General features: G+C 44.8%; 1 protein-coding gene across 1 annotated transcript in view; it reads right to left on the bottom strand.

Annotated features, from left to right (window-relative positions):
• Positions 1-16,563, bottom strand: part of METTL16 (methyltransferase 16, RNA N6-adenosine) — a 248,706-nt gene that overhangs the window by 126,642 nt on the left and 105,501 nt on the right. Inside the window, exon 3 of the mRNA XM_069227020.1 lies at positions 14,092-14,291. Within this exon, the coding sequence (XP_069083121.1) occupies positions 14,092-14,291 (200 nt within the window). The remainder of the gene's footprint in view (positions 1-14,091; positions 14,292-16,563) is intronic.

Raw genomic sequence — 16,563 nt, 5'->3', positions numbered from 1 at the left:
TCTGGGCCCACCCTCCTGTGCAGGTTTTTGGGGGCCTGTAGAAGACTCTTTACTATTTTTAGTTTTGGTTGTCTCATCACTCTTCCCCTGGGGAGTCTTTGTGACCCCTTTCTTTTTGTCACCCCCTGTTGAAGTCTTGGACACCCTTGTCTTGACCCAATGGTCCGCCTTCTTTCCCAATTCTTGGGGAGAAATTGGTCCTAGGTCTACCAGATGCTGATGCAGTTTATCATTGAAACAATTACTCAATAGGTGTTCTTTTACAAATAAATTGTACAGCCCATCATAATTACTTACACCACTGCCTTGAATCCAACCATCTAGTGTTTTCACTGAGTAGTCTACAAAGTCAACCCAGGTCTGGCTCGAGGATTTTTGAGCCCCCCTGAATCTAATCCTATACTCCTCAGTGGAGAATCCAAAGCCCTCAATCAGGGTACCCTTCATGAGGTCATAAGATTCTGCATCTTGTCCAGAGAGTGTGAGGAGTCTATCCCTACACTTTCCTGTGAACATTTCCCAAAGGAGAGCACCCCAGTGAGATTTGTTCACTTTTCTGGTTACACAAGCCCTCTCAAAAGCTGTGAACCATTTGGTGATGTCATCACCATCTTCATATTTAGTTACAATCCCTTTAGGGATTTTCAACATGTCAGGAGAATCTCTGACCCTATTTATGTTGCTGCCACCATTGATGGGTCCTAGGCCCATCTCTTGTCTTTCCCTCTCTATGGCTAGGATCTGTCTTTCCAAAGCCAATCTTTTGGCCATCCTGGCTAACTGGATGTCCTCTTCACTGGAGTTATCCTCAGTGATTTCAGAGGTGTTGGTCTCTCCTGTGAGGGAACCAGCATCTCTGACTATTATTTTTGGAGTCAGGGTTTGAGGGACCCTGTTCTCCCTAGATAGGACTGGTAGGGGGGAATTTTCCTCCAAGTCACTATCCTCTTCCTCTGAGTTGCCATCCTCAGAGGGGTTGGCCTTTTCAAACTCTGCCAACAGCTCCTGGAGCTGTATTTTGGTAGGTTTGGGGCCCATTGTTATTTTCTTTATTTTACAGAGTGACCTTAGCTCCCTCATCTTAAGATGGAGGTAAGGTGTGGTGTCGAGTTCCACCACAGTCACATCTGTGCTAGACATTTTGCTTCTAAAAGTTGGAATACTTTTTAAGAATCTACAACTGGTTCTAGAATCTAATTCAAACTTTTACAAACTTTTAAACTCTAAAAGAAATGCTAAACAGGATCTAACACAAGGCCCTAGCAGGTCTTTTAAGAATTTAGAAAACTTTTCAAATTGCAAAAATCAATTTCTAATGACAATTTTGGAATTTGTCGTGTGATCAGGTATTGGCTGAGTAGTCCAGCAAATGCAAAGTCTTGTACCCCACCGCTGATCCACCAATATAGGAAGTTGGCTCTGTATGTGCTATTTCAAAGTAAGGAATAGCATGCACAGAGTCCAAGGGTTCCCCTTAGAGGTAAAATAGTGGTAAAAAGAGATAATACTAATGCTCTATTTTGTGGTAGTGTGGTCGAGCAGTAGGCTTATCCAAGGAGTAGTGTTAAGCATTTGTTGTACATACACATAGACAATAAATGAGGTACACACACTCAGAGACAAATCCAGCCAATAGGTTTTGTTATAGAAAAATATATTTTCTTAGTTTATTTTAAGAACCACAGGTTCAAATTTAACATGTAATATCTTGTTTGAAAGGTATTGCAGGTAAGTACATTAGGAACTTTGAATCATTTCAATTGCATGTATACTTTTCAAGTTATTGACAAATAGCTACTTTAAAAGTGGACACTTAGTGCAATTTTCACAGTTCCTGGGGGAGGTAAGTTTTTGTTAGTTTTACCAGGTAAGTACCCGCGTCTTCGGAGGGCAGACCAGGGGGGTTTTGTAGGGCACCGGGGGGGACACAAGCCCACACAGAAATTTCACCCTCAGCGGCGCGGGGGCGGCCGGGTGCAGTGTAGAAACAAGCGTCGGGTTCGCAATGTTAGTCTATGAGAGATCTCGGGATCTCTTCAGCGCTGCAGGCAGGCAAGGGGGGGGTTCCTCGGGGAAACCTCCACTTGGGCAAGGGAGAGGGACTCCTGGGGGTCACTTCTCCAGTGAAAGTCCGGTCCTTCAGGTCCTGGGGGCTGCGGGTGCAGGGTCTCTCCCAGGTGTCGGGACTTTGGATTCAAAGAGTCGCGGTCAGGGGAAGCCTCGGGATTCCCTCTGCAGGCGGCGCTGTGGGGGCTCAGGGGGGACAGGTTTTTGTACTCACAGTCTTAGAGTAGTCCTGGGGTCCCTCCTGAGGTGTTGGATCTCCACCAGCCGAGTCGGGGTCGCCGGGTGCAGTGTTGCAAGTCTCACGCTTCTTGCGGGGAGCTTGCAGGGTTCTTTCAAAGCTGCTGGAAACAAAGTTGCAGCCTTTCTTGGAGCAGGTCCGCTGTCCTCGGGAGTTTCTTGTCTTTTCGAAGCAGGGGCAGTCCTCAGAGGATGTCGAGGTCGCTGGTCCCTTTGGAAGGCGTCGCTGGAGCAGGATCTTTGGAAGGCAGGAGACAGGCCGGTGAGTTTCTGGAGCCAAGGCAGTTGTCGTCTTCTGGTCTTCCTCTGCAGGGGTTTTCAGCTAGGCAGTCCTTCTTCTTGTAGTTGCAGGAATCTAATTTTCTAGGGTTCAGGGTAGCCCTTAAATACTAAATTTAAGGGCGTGTTTAGGTCTGGGGGGTTAGTAGCCAATGGCTACTAGCCCTGAGGGTGGGTACACCCTCTTTGTGCCTCCTCCCAAGGGGAGGGGGTCACAATCCTAACCCTATTGGGGGAATCCTCCATCTGCAAGATGGAGGATTTCTAAAAGTCAGAGTCACCTCAGCTCAGGACACCTTAGGGGCTGTCCTGACTGGCCAGTGACTCCTCCTTGTTGCTTTCTTTGTTCCCTCCAGCCTTGCCGCCAAAAGTGGGGGCCGTGGCCGGAGGGGGCGGGCAACTCCACTAAGCTGGAGTGCCCTGCTGGGCTGTGACAAAGGGGTGAGCCTTTGAGGCTCACCGCCAGGTGTCACAGCTCCTGCCTGGGGGAGGTGTTAGCATCTCCCCCCAGTGCAGGCTTTGTTACTGGCCTCAGAGTGACAAAGGCACTCTCCCCATGGGGCCAGCAACATGTCTCTGGTGTGGCAGGCTGCTGGAACTAGTCAGCCTACACAGACAGTCGGTTAAGTTTCAGGGGGCACCTCTAAGGTGCCCTCTGGGGTGTATTTTGCAATAAAATGTACACTGGCATCAGTGTGCATTTATTGTGCTGAGAAGTTTGATACCAAACTTCTCAGTTTTCAGTGTAGCCATTATGGTGCTGTGGAGTTCGTGTTTGACAAACTCCCAGACCATATACTCTTATGGCTACCCTGCACTTACAATGTCTAAGGTTTTGTTTAGACACTGTGGGGGTACCATGCTCATGCACTGGTACCCTCACCTATGGTATAGTGCACCCTGCCTTAGGGCTGTAAGGCCTGCTAGAGGGGTGTCTTACCTATACTGCATAGGCAGTGAGAGGCTGGCATGGCACCCTGAGGGGAGTGCCATGTCGACTTACTCGTTTTGTCCTCACTAGCACACACAAGCTGGCAAGCAGTGTGTCTGTGCTGAGTGAGAGGTCTCCAGGGTGGCATAAGACATGCTGCAGCCCTTAGAGACCTTCCTTGGCATCAGGGCCCTTGGTACTAGAAGTACCAGTTACAAGGGACTTATCTGGATGCCAGGGTCTGCCAATTGTGGACACAAAAGTACAGGTTAGGGAAAGAACACTGGTGCTGGGGCCTGGTTAGCAGGCCTCAGCACACTTTCAATTGTAAACATAGCATCAGCAAAGGCAAAAAGTCAGGGGGCAACCATGCCAAGGAGGCATTTCCTTACAATCACTTACTTTCTACTTCAGTGCCAACCCCACAAAAATGCTCTTCCATCCAGCACACTGGTACCCACCACCACCGCTAGGGTCAGGCAATACAGCCGGCGACCCTCTCCCATCCTCAGATAGATACAGGGGCCGCGTCAGGCTCAACAACTGCCCCTGCTGCGGTTGGGCTTCCAAGGCCACCAGCCGCTCGGTGCAGCCCACCGGCTGTGGCAACCTGCACACTGAGCAGCCGGTCCCAAAGCGGACCAGCTGCCTCTAGTACTGACCCACACAAGCGGTGCTTATTTGAAATGTGAAACTTATTTATGATCTCACCGACATCGGTGTCGGAGCACACAGCTCAAGCGACCATCCTGGTAGGTCCTCCCTCACCCTCAACTTTATTTATTTTCACAGAAAGTCATTTACTGACATGGATTATTCACAGAGCTAAAACAAAACTAATATCTAACTGCACGGGGGGCTTTCTCAAAGAGAGAAGGGATCATGTGACTTTAGCAGTTGATATTGTATTTTACTGTTGCAATAAACAAAGAGAAAGACATCTCATTAGTGTCCCTGTGGTCTCAAAGAGTGCATGGTAGATCATACCTCGATGCATCTGTCACACTCTCGGCTGCTCAAGATTGCTATGGCAACCATGTGTGTTTCTTCTTTTAGAATCTTTACTCTCAATACCGCTGCCCAGCAAGTGTCTGGACTCTAGAAAGTTAACTTCTGTGGCTCTGCACTGCTCAAGCACCATGATCACATACACAGAAAAAGCAGATTGGTCTGCACAACTCATTACCACTACTAAACAGTGCATTGCCTTCTCTTGGCACATCATGAGATGACATCCTGTATCCAGAACTTCCCTACCCGCATTCCATTTCTTCTGCCTGGAGGTCACACACATGTTGAAATGAGTTCTGTGCACAGCTTCTCGCAACCTCACTCCTTTTGGTATCTGTAGAGTCGCTTGGTATTATGTTAAAGTCTCTTTTACTGGCCCGCAAACAGCAGTGCAAATAACAGAGATCCAAGAATATATAAAGTTAGGAAGAACTCTTTTTAAGTTCCCATTATTCCAACCTGCCCCAGAGTGCTGCTACCCAGATTTCTATGGATTCACCATCTGCTCTCCAATGTAAGTGTAGGAGAGCTGAGCATTTGCCAGTGTTCACATCTGCTTGCGGCTGAAAACCTGGAGCATTTTTTCCAGCACAGTACTTTCCATTATTGTGTCCTTTGGTAAACATACATCATTTGTGAAAGCCTGGAAAGTTTTGTCAAACTAGGGGTTATTTGGGTTACAAGGACTGAAGTTGAACTACATCTGAAGTAGATGAGAAAGAATAACTTTCACAACACATGGCCCAGTTTTTAATCTGCAGGTGGGAAAAATCACTCAATGGGTTTTCAGATTTGCGGTGTCATTTAGGTACAAACTACACAGTGGCATGTTCTGCTGCTGGCTGCAGAGGATGCCAGGCTCAGATGAAGGTCCTTACTACTGCTGGTGCCACAGCCGCGGGCTGGCTGGGGGGCACCTGCGGTGAGCGCGGGTATGTGCCCAGTTGCTAGGAGTGCCTGTCGTGGGCGAGGGCTCAACCCACAGCTGTTCTCATCTCCCCCAGCTTGATGTTGAAGCCTCCCAAAATAGTGTTATCGAGATCCTCGGTGAGTGGGTGTCAGCCATTTTGGAATGATCTGAGCACCCTGGCATATACTGCGCATATTTTGTGAGACCATTAGTTCTCAAGATCGAAAGAGGACCATTTCCAGAGAGTTCACCTTGGCAACCAACAACGGATTTCTAACACTATTCATCACAGTGCTAGGTATTCGAATAATTTTATTTACTTATGGATAGGACTTCTAAAGCACATAGGGCCAGATGTATAAAAAAAAATTGGACTCGCAAACGGCAAAATCGGCCGTTTGCGAGTGCAAAATAGTGGTCTGCAATGCATCAAAGGCATTCACAGACCACAAAATAGAAATCGCAAAAATTGCGATTTTTTGCGTTGCGACCTGGATTTTGCTAAATCCAGGTCGCAAGGCAATTCTGCAAAAAATCGCAAATTGCGATTTTTTGCAGAATGGTATTTTGCACATGCAAAATACCATGGTCTGCAACCAGGTGGTAACCTGGTGCAAAAATAAAAAATGCAGTAAAACTGCATTTTTAAATGTAACATGTAAAGCACACATGCCCTTTTGACATGTGTGTACTTTACATGTTAAAAAAAAAAAGGGGGTGCAGGAGAGGGGGCCTTAGGCCCCCAGCACCCTGCCCTTTTGCATTTCCAAAATTGCGATTTCTGGTTCAGAAATCGCAATTTTGGAAATGCAAAAAATTTGCAGCTATGGGCCAACAGGCCCATAGCTGCGAATGGGGCCAGTATCGCAATTTGCGATTCGGTAATTTGCGTTTGCGATTTTTAAGAAATCGCTATTACCGATTCGCTAATGTGATACATGGCCCTTTGCGAGTCGGTAATAGCGATTTCTTAAAAATCGCAATTACCGAATCGCAATGGGCCAGAATCATACATCTGGCCCTCAGTCCTGCCCTCAACAACCAACATCAAGCCATTGTCACTGCTGGGAACACTTTGACAATTACTACAGCCATACAGCGACACAGGCCCCAGTCAGAGATGCCATTAAAGCTACTGTCATGTAAAGGTAAAGGGCACTTTGTGCAGGGTTTAGATCAGTGGTTCACAACCTTTTGACTTCTGTAGACGCCCCCCTTTATAATTTCTGGAACTCGAGGAGCCCCCCTGAATAATTATTGGATTCCACCCCCTCCCGCCCCCCACATTACTTGAAGCCGGGTTTCCCAGCCTAAACATTGTCGAAGATTTGAAACACCAAAACAATACACACAAAATACAGAAACAAGCATTCTTCAGACACATACACAAATGATAACACAATTTATAAATACAAATAAAAAAAGCAATTTTAATAGGAAGGTTGAAGCTTTTCTAAATTCAATTGAAGCCACACATCGTCCATACTGTATTCTGATTGGTGCACCTGCACCGCTCCCAGGAATCAATCTGAGGAGGCTATTTTAATTTTTAGCCTCCAATTTAAAATTGCTTGACATTTACAGTACTTTTTAACATTTTCAACTGTACATTTAGTCACTTTATTTATATACACTTTATTAATCTGTTAATATTATTCAATTTCCAAAGCAGTCGCAGACCCCCTGAAGAGGCCCTGCGGACTCCCATGGGTCCCTGGACCACAGGTTGGGAATCACTGGTTTAGATAAGGTATATTCCACCATCTTTGATTCTGACAGTGAAAAAGGATAAAATAGAACATAACAAGCAGTAAAGCTTAGTATAAGGTGATAAAAGGCTGAGCCGATAATATTAACAAGCACTGGCAAAGCCAATAGTTCTTGCCTATGCAAGACTGCAGTGACGTAGAGTAGAGTAGCGCAGGGTACAGTGGTGCAGAGTAGAACAGAGTGGCGTAGAGTGCAGTGATGTAAAGTGCAACGGTTGTAAAGTGGCATAGCATGCACAGAGTACAGTGAAGTGGTGTAGAGTGAAGTGGTGCAGGGTAGAATTGAGTGGTGCAAGGTCAGGTGCAATGGCACAGAGGGCACTTGCACCGAATGTAGTGTCAGAGTACAGTGTTTCAGAGTAACGTGGCACAGACTGAAGGGTGTAGAGGAGTGGAGTAGACTTGAGGGGTGTAGAGCACAGTGGTGAAGAGTGAAGGGTGCAGTGGTGCGTAGCATAGTGGGGTAGAGTGCACCGATATAGAATAGACTGGTGCAGAGTAGAGTGCCTTAGAGTGCAGTCTTGAGGATTTGAATGGCGCAGAGTGCACTGGTATTGAGTGCAGTAAGGGTAAAGTGGTGCAGAGTAAAGTGACAGAGTGAAATGGTGTAGAGTAGCGCTGAGTAGAGTGTTGCAGAGTACAGTATAGTGGCTTACATTGCAGTGGTGCAGAGTAGGCTGGCGTAGAGTGTATAGAGCATTGAGTGCAGTGGCATAGAGTGCAGTGGTGTAGAACAGAGTGGAGTGGTGCTGGGTAAATTGCAGTGGAGTGGCGCAGAGTGGAATAAAATAGCGCAGCGTGCAGTGACGTAGAGTAGATTGTTTCAGAGTGGAGTGCAGCGGCATAGAGGGCAGTGTTAGAGAGGCCCGTGGTGCAGAATAGCGCAGAGTGAAATGATGCAGAGTTGCGTGGCGTAGGGTGTAGTGGCGTACAGTGCACTGGCGAGGAGTGCAGAAGAGTGGTGTAGAGTAGAGTGGTGCAGAGTAGAATACAGTGGCATAGAGTGGAGTGGTGCACAGAAGAGGTGCATAGTGTTCAGTGCTGGAGAGTGCAGTGTCGCAGAGTACAGTGGCGTAGACTGAAGTGGTGCAGAGTAGACTGGAGTGGTGCATGGTAAAGTGCAGTGACAGAGTGGAGTGATGCAGAGTGGAGTATAGTGTAGTTGCATAGAGTGCAGTGGCATAGAGTGGCGCAGAGTAGAATGCAGTGGCTCAGAGTGAAGTGTTGCAGAGTATAGTGGCATAGAGTGGTGTAGAGTGCATTGGCGTGGACTGCAGTGGCACAGAGTGGTGCAAAGTAGAGTAGTGTAGAGAGCAGACGTGCTAAGTACAATAAAGTGGCATAGAGTGCAATGGCAGAGTACAATGGTGTAGAGTGCAGTAGCGTTAAGTGTTACAGAATGTAGTGCAAAACGTGTAGAGTGCACATGGCGCAGAGTAGATTGACAGAGTGCATTGGTTTTGAGTAAAGTGGTGTAGAGTACACTGGCGTAGAGCGGAGTGGCACAGAGTATAGTGGGGTGGCTCAGAGTAGAGTGGAGTAGGGTGGAGTGGCACAGAGTAAAATGGAGTGGTGCACAGTAGAATACAGTGGCACAGAGTAGATTAGAAACCGTAGAGTGGATTAGCATAGAGTGCACTGGCGTACAGTGGAGTGGTACAGAGTAGAGTGCACTGGTGTAGAGGGCAGTGGCATAGACTGCAGTGTTGCAGAGTAGAGTGGAACTGAGTAGAGTGATGTAGAGTTCCGGTGCATAGTAGAGTAGGGAGGGGTATAGTGCACTGGCATAGAGTACAGAGGTGTAAAGCAGAGAAAGGTAGAGTGAAGTGGCGTAGTGTGGAGTGGTACAGAGTAGAGTGGGGTAAAGTGGAGTATGCATGGTGTGGTAGCACACTGCTATTACAGACAACAAATCCTAAATTGAAATGACCATTAATTTTGCACAGACATATGGTTTTACTGCTAAAGGTATATAGTGCTCAAATGATATTGTGATGAAAATGTAATCACCTACTGGATTGATTTGTATTCAAAAGTGTGCTTCCACTACACTTCAGAATTACCAGAAAATGTGCCTCATGTATGCTTTTCTAATTCTGATATATTCTGAAATATCTGCACAGTTAATTTACAAATATTTAAATGTTGTTGTGTGGTAGAAAAATAATAACATTGTACAGTTTTTCTCAAGAACACGCCCAGTAGCCAGCATGATTGTCAAATAAATACTCTCACTTTGAAATCAGAGAAAGAAAAGTAAACATCAAGCTCCTGGAAGACTGAGACTGACATTTGACCTTGTCATGGGAGGGCGGTGTTACTGTCTGGCTGTATCAGAAGGGCCCAAAAAAACTTTCCGGAAAGTTTTAAACAGATATCTCTATTGGATGCCTCTGGCAAATTATTTGCCTAGGGTGTACTTGGTCATCTACAGCAGTGGGCCAATGATCAGAGCATCATGCCCCAGAACAAGCTGGTTTGAGGAGGAATCATAGAATTTTGGATAACATAGTGGTCCTGCAAGCGATAGTGGAAAAATTGACTCTTTCCCGGGGCACTCCAGTTTATACCGTGTTTATTGATTTCTCCATGGCGCTTGATAAAGTTAATCGGCAAACGCTGTGGAGGAAGCTTTTCCAGTTGGGTGCCCCGCATCACCTTCTGGGTCTTATAATGTCATTACATTCGGAAACTCTGTGTCAGATTTTGATGGGTGGGACACAGGGTTTATCCTATTAGGTCAAAAAACATAATGGTCTTAAGCAAGGCTGCCTGCTGGCCCCCCTTTTCTTTTCTTTATATATTTTTAATCTTCCATGTACCCTCAATCAAGTGAGGGGTGACCCTCCTAAAATCGGTGAAATGTTCATTAGTTCTTTACTTTATGCTGACGATTTAGCTGTAATGGACCTTACTCTTATTGGTTTGCAACATCGTCTTGTTTCACTGTCACAGTATGTTGATGCCCATTTCCCGAAGATCAATATTTCTAAGAGCAAAGTCTTGATTTTTTTTAAAAAGTTTTAAGAAAGAATGTTTTCAGATTAAAAAGGAATCTCAATTGGTACCTGGGTTCTGACAAAGTGGAAATAGTGGACTCATACCTTATCTTGGGAAGGTTTTCTCCAAGAGTGGATGGGATCTGGATCACATAAAGGTTCCTACCAGCAGTGCCCTTTCACAGGCTAATGCCTTGTTCAGATTTTTTAAAACATGTGGGGGCGGCACTTTGGGCATGTCCTGTCAGTGTATAGGGCTAAAATTCCTCCCTCCCTGTGTTACGCATGTCAAGTGGTTGACATCAGGTACTGCCATTCATTTGAGGGGACCAAGGGTCAAATTTTCATCAGATGTGTAATTTGAATACTCTTGTGGCCCCTCACGTGTTGCGCTTTGAATTTGGCTTATCATCCTCCTTTGCCTTGACCCTGGCAGCTGTCTTTAGGTGGGGTAATTCCCTTCTGTGTGGTGAGGAGGGGACCCTACGGGCAGCCTTGAGGGTTGAAATCTTGCTCCGGATGAAAGAGCGCAGTGCGTTCTTTGGGTGCTTCAGCCGGGCTACTGAAATGTTTGAGAGTAGCTTGAAAATAGATTCTTACATGTCTAAGCCTGCCCTGAAGAACTTATTAAAAGGCTCTTTGCATAAAATAAGTCTGGTTGGAGATATTGCCTTAAGTCAGGGTAACCTGTGCAATATGGTTGTGCACGAAAGCACATTAGGAAATAAACACCAGCCTTACTTAACATGGAATATGCCACATGAGATCTGGAGGATGATCCTACTGTTGAGATTGGATCTGATCCCCTTTACGGGTGGTTTCCGGCATGTGGGACAAAGTTCCGAAAGAGGACAAAAAATGTGAGCTGTGCCAGTCCTATTTCCAGGACCTCAACCACGTTTGTTAAATTTAATGTACATTCAGCTTTGGAGGCTGGCAAATTTGTACTATTTCCTCTGAATGAAATGATATGTATAAGCTCTATCAATTTTTTAGATACTTTTTGAATATTATTTTGGGGCCCATGCCTTTAAGATTTTCTTTTTCTTTGGGCTTTGACGTAGTAGACGTGAGTGCTCTATGTTAATTATACGCCCTCCTAGAGAATTGAAATTTGGGATGGAACCTGTACAATAATTATACATTTCCAGTATTTTACCTTGGATAAATATGCTATGTTAAGATTGTATATTGAGGTTACAGATGTAAGAATGTATCAGGAACTAACTGCACTTTACCTACTGTCCAATGCATGCTGCACTTTATAGAGGCTGGAAAAGATTATTGTTAGCCTCTTAGTAGGATACAGTGCTTTCCCTTTCTTTGTGTGGTTTTTTTTTTCAGCATTGTGTGATTTGTAATTTGTCATTTTCATTTGTATTTTATTCTGCTGCTTGATGCTATATTTCTGTGAATGCATATACCTAGCTGTAGGTATTTATTCGATTTTATTCTGTTGTATTAAGTCTGTTGGTATTTAAAATAGGATTTTTGTTGCACCTTTTTGATGTTGTTAGTAAATCATTGGAGGTTATATTTCTTTTTTTTTCTGTTGGATTTTAATAGGTAGTGTGTATTTTGTTTACTGTTGCATTACGTTATGTGGATCTCTGTAGGAGTTCCATATCATAATAAAACTTACTTGACATTTGACCTCCGTCTTTGAAACAGCAAATGTGACAACAGCAAATGTGACAATATAAGAACAATATGTAAAGGCCTATTTACATACCTCCAGTAATGGTGGAAGAATATAGTAAATATAGGTTGGTTAATGGAAGGGACAAACTCAAACTGGACAGCCTAAAACAAATAAAGCCAGCAAACAGACAGCAAGCAAATTTGAGTTACAAACCACAAAGCCAGTGGTAAGTAATGAGAGTAATGCATTCCCAGGGAAGCTTTCAGAGTGTCTACAAAATGTTGCTTGCAAAGCAGATAGCTGTGCTGTCTGGTATAATTCTACCTAAAAACGGAACTGACAATGAGGAGGGGCTAAAACCACAAAAGTGGAGTGTCTGGATCAGCACACAAAAGGTTATATCCTGAGCAAAATGCAAGGGGTGAGTGTCATTCGCTAGGCAAAAGAGACCCAGTTGTTCTCACAAGAAATTGAGCTAACATTGTGGATAAAGAATAGGCGAAATATGATGAATATTCAAGTTATGAAATATGATGTGGGGTACCATCAGTAAGTACTTTGAAAAAACATCAGAAATTCCTAGTTTTGATCCTCTGGGGCTGTTGAAGGGAAGGCACAAGGCATTTAAATAACTGTTGCCATTAAATCTGCATTAATAAGTGAAAGTTAGTAAACTATTAAAATGTTACTGGGCCTAGTGAGTGAAAGCAGAAAATAAATGGGCAACCAAGGGGACTTAAACAGTTCATATGTGACGACTATAAATATGGTTAAGTTGTTTCCCTGCATCCCAGGAGGTACTTATAGATCATACACATCCTCCTTTAAGAAACATAAGCACTTAGGAGCTTCTATCCAACCAATCGTCTATACAGTGCCAACTTGTCCCAAGGAGCCACAAGGCCCCATGGCAATTGGTTTCTAGTGTGTCATGCAATGCACTACCGCAATCACTTGCACGCAGGCAGGTTGATGAGGGCAGGAAAATAAGTGGGCAAAGCGGTTTCAATGATTTTGACCACCCCCACGTGCGCACACAGCACGACTAAATTTCTGTAGATTCCACACAATTTTTTTTGCCTGCTCTGCTTCCAGGTACAGCTGACTCCAAAGGAGGAAAGTCATCCAAAGATGGAAAATGGAAGCATGGCCAAACTTTAGCCACTAGAGAGGACCATAGGGAACCATTGTGTTGCTCCTTTCTTAAACATGCAATCAACAGCCTGCCAAAAACTGGTCAGCTGGCTTGCCGGGGCAGCTACAGGCAGACATTAGAAACCAATGCAGTAGGCGTAAGTGCTGACAACTTGCAAGAAACAGTAGACTCTAGGGAGCAAAGGTACTGTCAAGAAGGAAAAACACAACAGGAGGTTTAGGAGCAATAACTTCGTAGACTAAAATACTGACTTTCTCCACATTTTCATTCCTCTTCTATGTATTCATTATACTAAAGTTGTGGGTTCAATCTTGTCAATTTCTAAGTTATTCATTAACTCTGGTAGTGTATTACAGGGAGACAAACCGAACTCCATGAGTGTTAAATCCACACAAAACTATTAGGATTAACGCTAGTTAAATGAGGTCCAGTTAAAGGCACTGTATATAAATTCATTTTATGCAGATATCCTGAAAATCTGTCTTGGAGCCAAACCTACTGTTCCTAAGCTAGATGCAATGATTGAGTAAAACCTAATCATTCTAAAACAACACTACACCAAAATCCGAGCGGGTGGGTATAAAGTGACTTTTCTTTTGTAGTCTATGGAGGCATTATTGCTGCGCCTGCAATGCTTTAACCTTGCGGCTTTGGTCTGCCTCACCAGTGTCAGGAGCAAACAGCTTGACGCAGTGGCTTCGTGAGCCAGGGCCATCCTAAGGGCATCCCAAGGCCTGTCCTGGAAGCCTAAGACCCAGATGCCACAAGGCACTAGGTGAGACTCTGCTCATCATTTAACACACTTTTCCGGGTATTGCAGGGGAATAGACTGAAGCTCTTTATCATCATGGTAAACCCTTTTTTCACCACACTCACTGTCTTCAAACCAGACCAATACAGTAGTCAGTCCAACGTTCGAGAGATCATTTTACCTTTTAAAAGCTTGTACTGGATTTTACTGTCAGATCAAAAAACAAACTGCTTGATCCCATTACCCTGTCTCCTCCAAACAGCCCTAGAATATAGTGCACAAATAAAGCGCTAGCTCAACCAAGAGCCCCTACCAGCGTTGGCTGGGTTCCTACCTTACCTATATCAATGCCCCGCCGCAAAGTTTTCTTGTCCGACTCATGGTGTCCAATCAGGTCCTCAACCCAGTGGATATAATTTAGCCTCAAGGGAACAGTAGGAATAAGTCGTTCCAAAGGTATATCGATCACGAGTCCGAAATCTTCCTTCAGCAGCGTGCAAGTCAGTGCTCGGACAGCTTCTGGATTCTTAAAATTTAAGCTGGAAAACAAACAAAAAATGCAATTAATTAATTCCAGTAAAAGCATATCAAATTAATGAATCATGAACGGCCATATCTGGTCTACAGGGACATTAAAGCGCATAGCAGGCACACAATATCATGTGAACCTGTGAAAGCTGCATGAAACTGCACTCATGGCTGCATCAAAGCTCTTAAAACAAAGAGCATCTTGGAAGACCAAAGTGCTAACAGGATAAGTTACCTTGATAACATCCCAGGTTGTACAATTAAACAAAGGAGGTAGCTCTAGGGTCTTGGTAGGGAAGCTCAAGAGATACCAGAACCCAAAAAGTATAGTTTCAGTCCATTTTTCCTCATCCATCCTAACCACTGACTCCAGAACTGTGGACACCATGCATGGTGAAAGCCTTCTTGCAGCAACTGACATGTAGGTAAATGTGTTTGTTAAACATCACTATCACATTAAGCTTGATTCGGATACATTTAAAACCATAAAAGTACAAACATAAATACACAGATCATTACAATCAATGCATTAAAATACATACCTAACCATAAATTCATAGATACAATGCTCACAATAATCAATATGTACCAGCTCCTCACAAGTGAAGAAAGAGGTGAGACTATCAGTGATTTGCATTTCAGAAAAACACTGGGACCAAACGGCTTCCTGTTTGGATTTCACAAACTGTTCACCGCCATAGTAACCCCCATTTGCTTGCACTCTTCAGTGAAGCTATTCAAAACCACTAGCTGCCGAGGAGCCTGTGCAAGGCCACAATAGTCATGATCCCAAAACCAGGGAGACTCCCAGCACTGCGCTCCTCATACCAGCCCATACCACTACTTTAAGAAAATGGGTTATTAGTTGTGAAGGATGCAAGTTATTCACAAGCAGTGAATCCACAACTATCCCTTCAGTGGGAACCAAGTACCTTCTTAGTAACCATTGGACTCTCTGAGGGTAGAGCACTGCAAGGCCTACGCAGGGGAAGCCGGTGCGGGCTAGTAACCCCAGCTCACTAGTACACAACAGCAACACTCAATAAATCATTGTCCAGTCAGTGCTTTTCTCATAAAAAGAAAAATTACTTTATTACACACACAATAGTAAATATTACACATTAAGTTCAAAGGTATATAAGCACCTAGATGGAAATGCATTTGGTGTCACCTTCAGAGCAGTTCACACCCTCAGCAAGCCCTAGATTCACAATCACACCCTCCACCTTTACTAGATACCATATCATAATATAACGGGATGTCAAGACTACTAGATTTATCTGGGTATCACCACATTAGTAAAAGCAGAAACATGTTATAAACCTTTATCACAACACCACTGAAATCAGTGGGGACAGTACCAACGTTCAATACTATTCACTGTAGCTTTAGGGCCAACCATCAGAGGTCCCCACACTCCACAGCCCTTATAGAGGAACCAGGACTGCTTAAAAACATGACAAGCATCTCCTGGGGTCTGGGATTTAGTACCCTGGCAGACGTATGGCAACTTTTGGAGAAACAATTTCTGGGGGCTGCTGCACCTCTAGCAGTCTCCCACGCAAGCTTTTTTAAATCTGTTAATGGTGATCCTCCTGGGACACTACAAGAAGCCATATACAAATTTTGCAGCCCACGTGTGGGTTCATGGGGTGTTTTAGTGCTTGAGGCTTGAATTTTAGATGAGCAGCTTTGCACTACAACTTTTTCCTTCTCCACGTAGTACTTTGATTTTTAAAAAGGTTGGGTGCCACTGGCCCTTAGATGGGGCACATCACTTGTGGCAATCCTGGAGGGCACCTCTGGGAGCTGACTCCTCCACAGTTGGCTCCCTGTGGAGAGCTGGCATCCTCTTCTTTTGCCCCATCTGTAGTCAGAGTGGGCAGGAGCAGCAGTGCCGAGTGCTTCCTACTCCTCCCAGACACTGGCATGGAAAGAGGGGTCAGGCATCCAGCAATGCTCCCAGGGTTTTGGCCCTGCTTGGCTGCTTCATTGTGGGAAGTGAGATGACTCTCCTAATTCTCCTGCTGTCACATTGAGATCATTTACTCCTCTGAGACAGCACTTTTTCGTCAGCCCCTCAAATCTGGCTCTGGGAAACAGGCTTCATACACACCCCATTAAAACTAATGATGTAGATTGTGAGGGCATGGCCCTCCCCAAGGCAATTGAAGACTTGCAGTGGAACACTATGCACTCGGTACCCTGCCAGGTGCCGCAGGTGGACTACGTGCCTTGATCCATTCTCGCTGGCCCCATCAGGCTAATTTGCTTCATTATGCT

Source organism: Pleurodeles waltl, chromosome 3_2 (assembly GCF_031143425.1).
Source record: "Pleurodeles waltl isolate 20211129_DDA chromosome 3_2, aPleWal1.hap1.20221129, whole genome shotgun sequence".
NCBI lineage: Eukaryota > Metazoa > Chordata > Amphibia > Caudata > Salamandridae > Pleurodeles > Pleurodeles waltl.
This window is presented reverse-complemented; position numbering and strand designations above follow the sequence as displayed.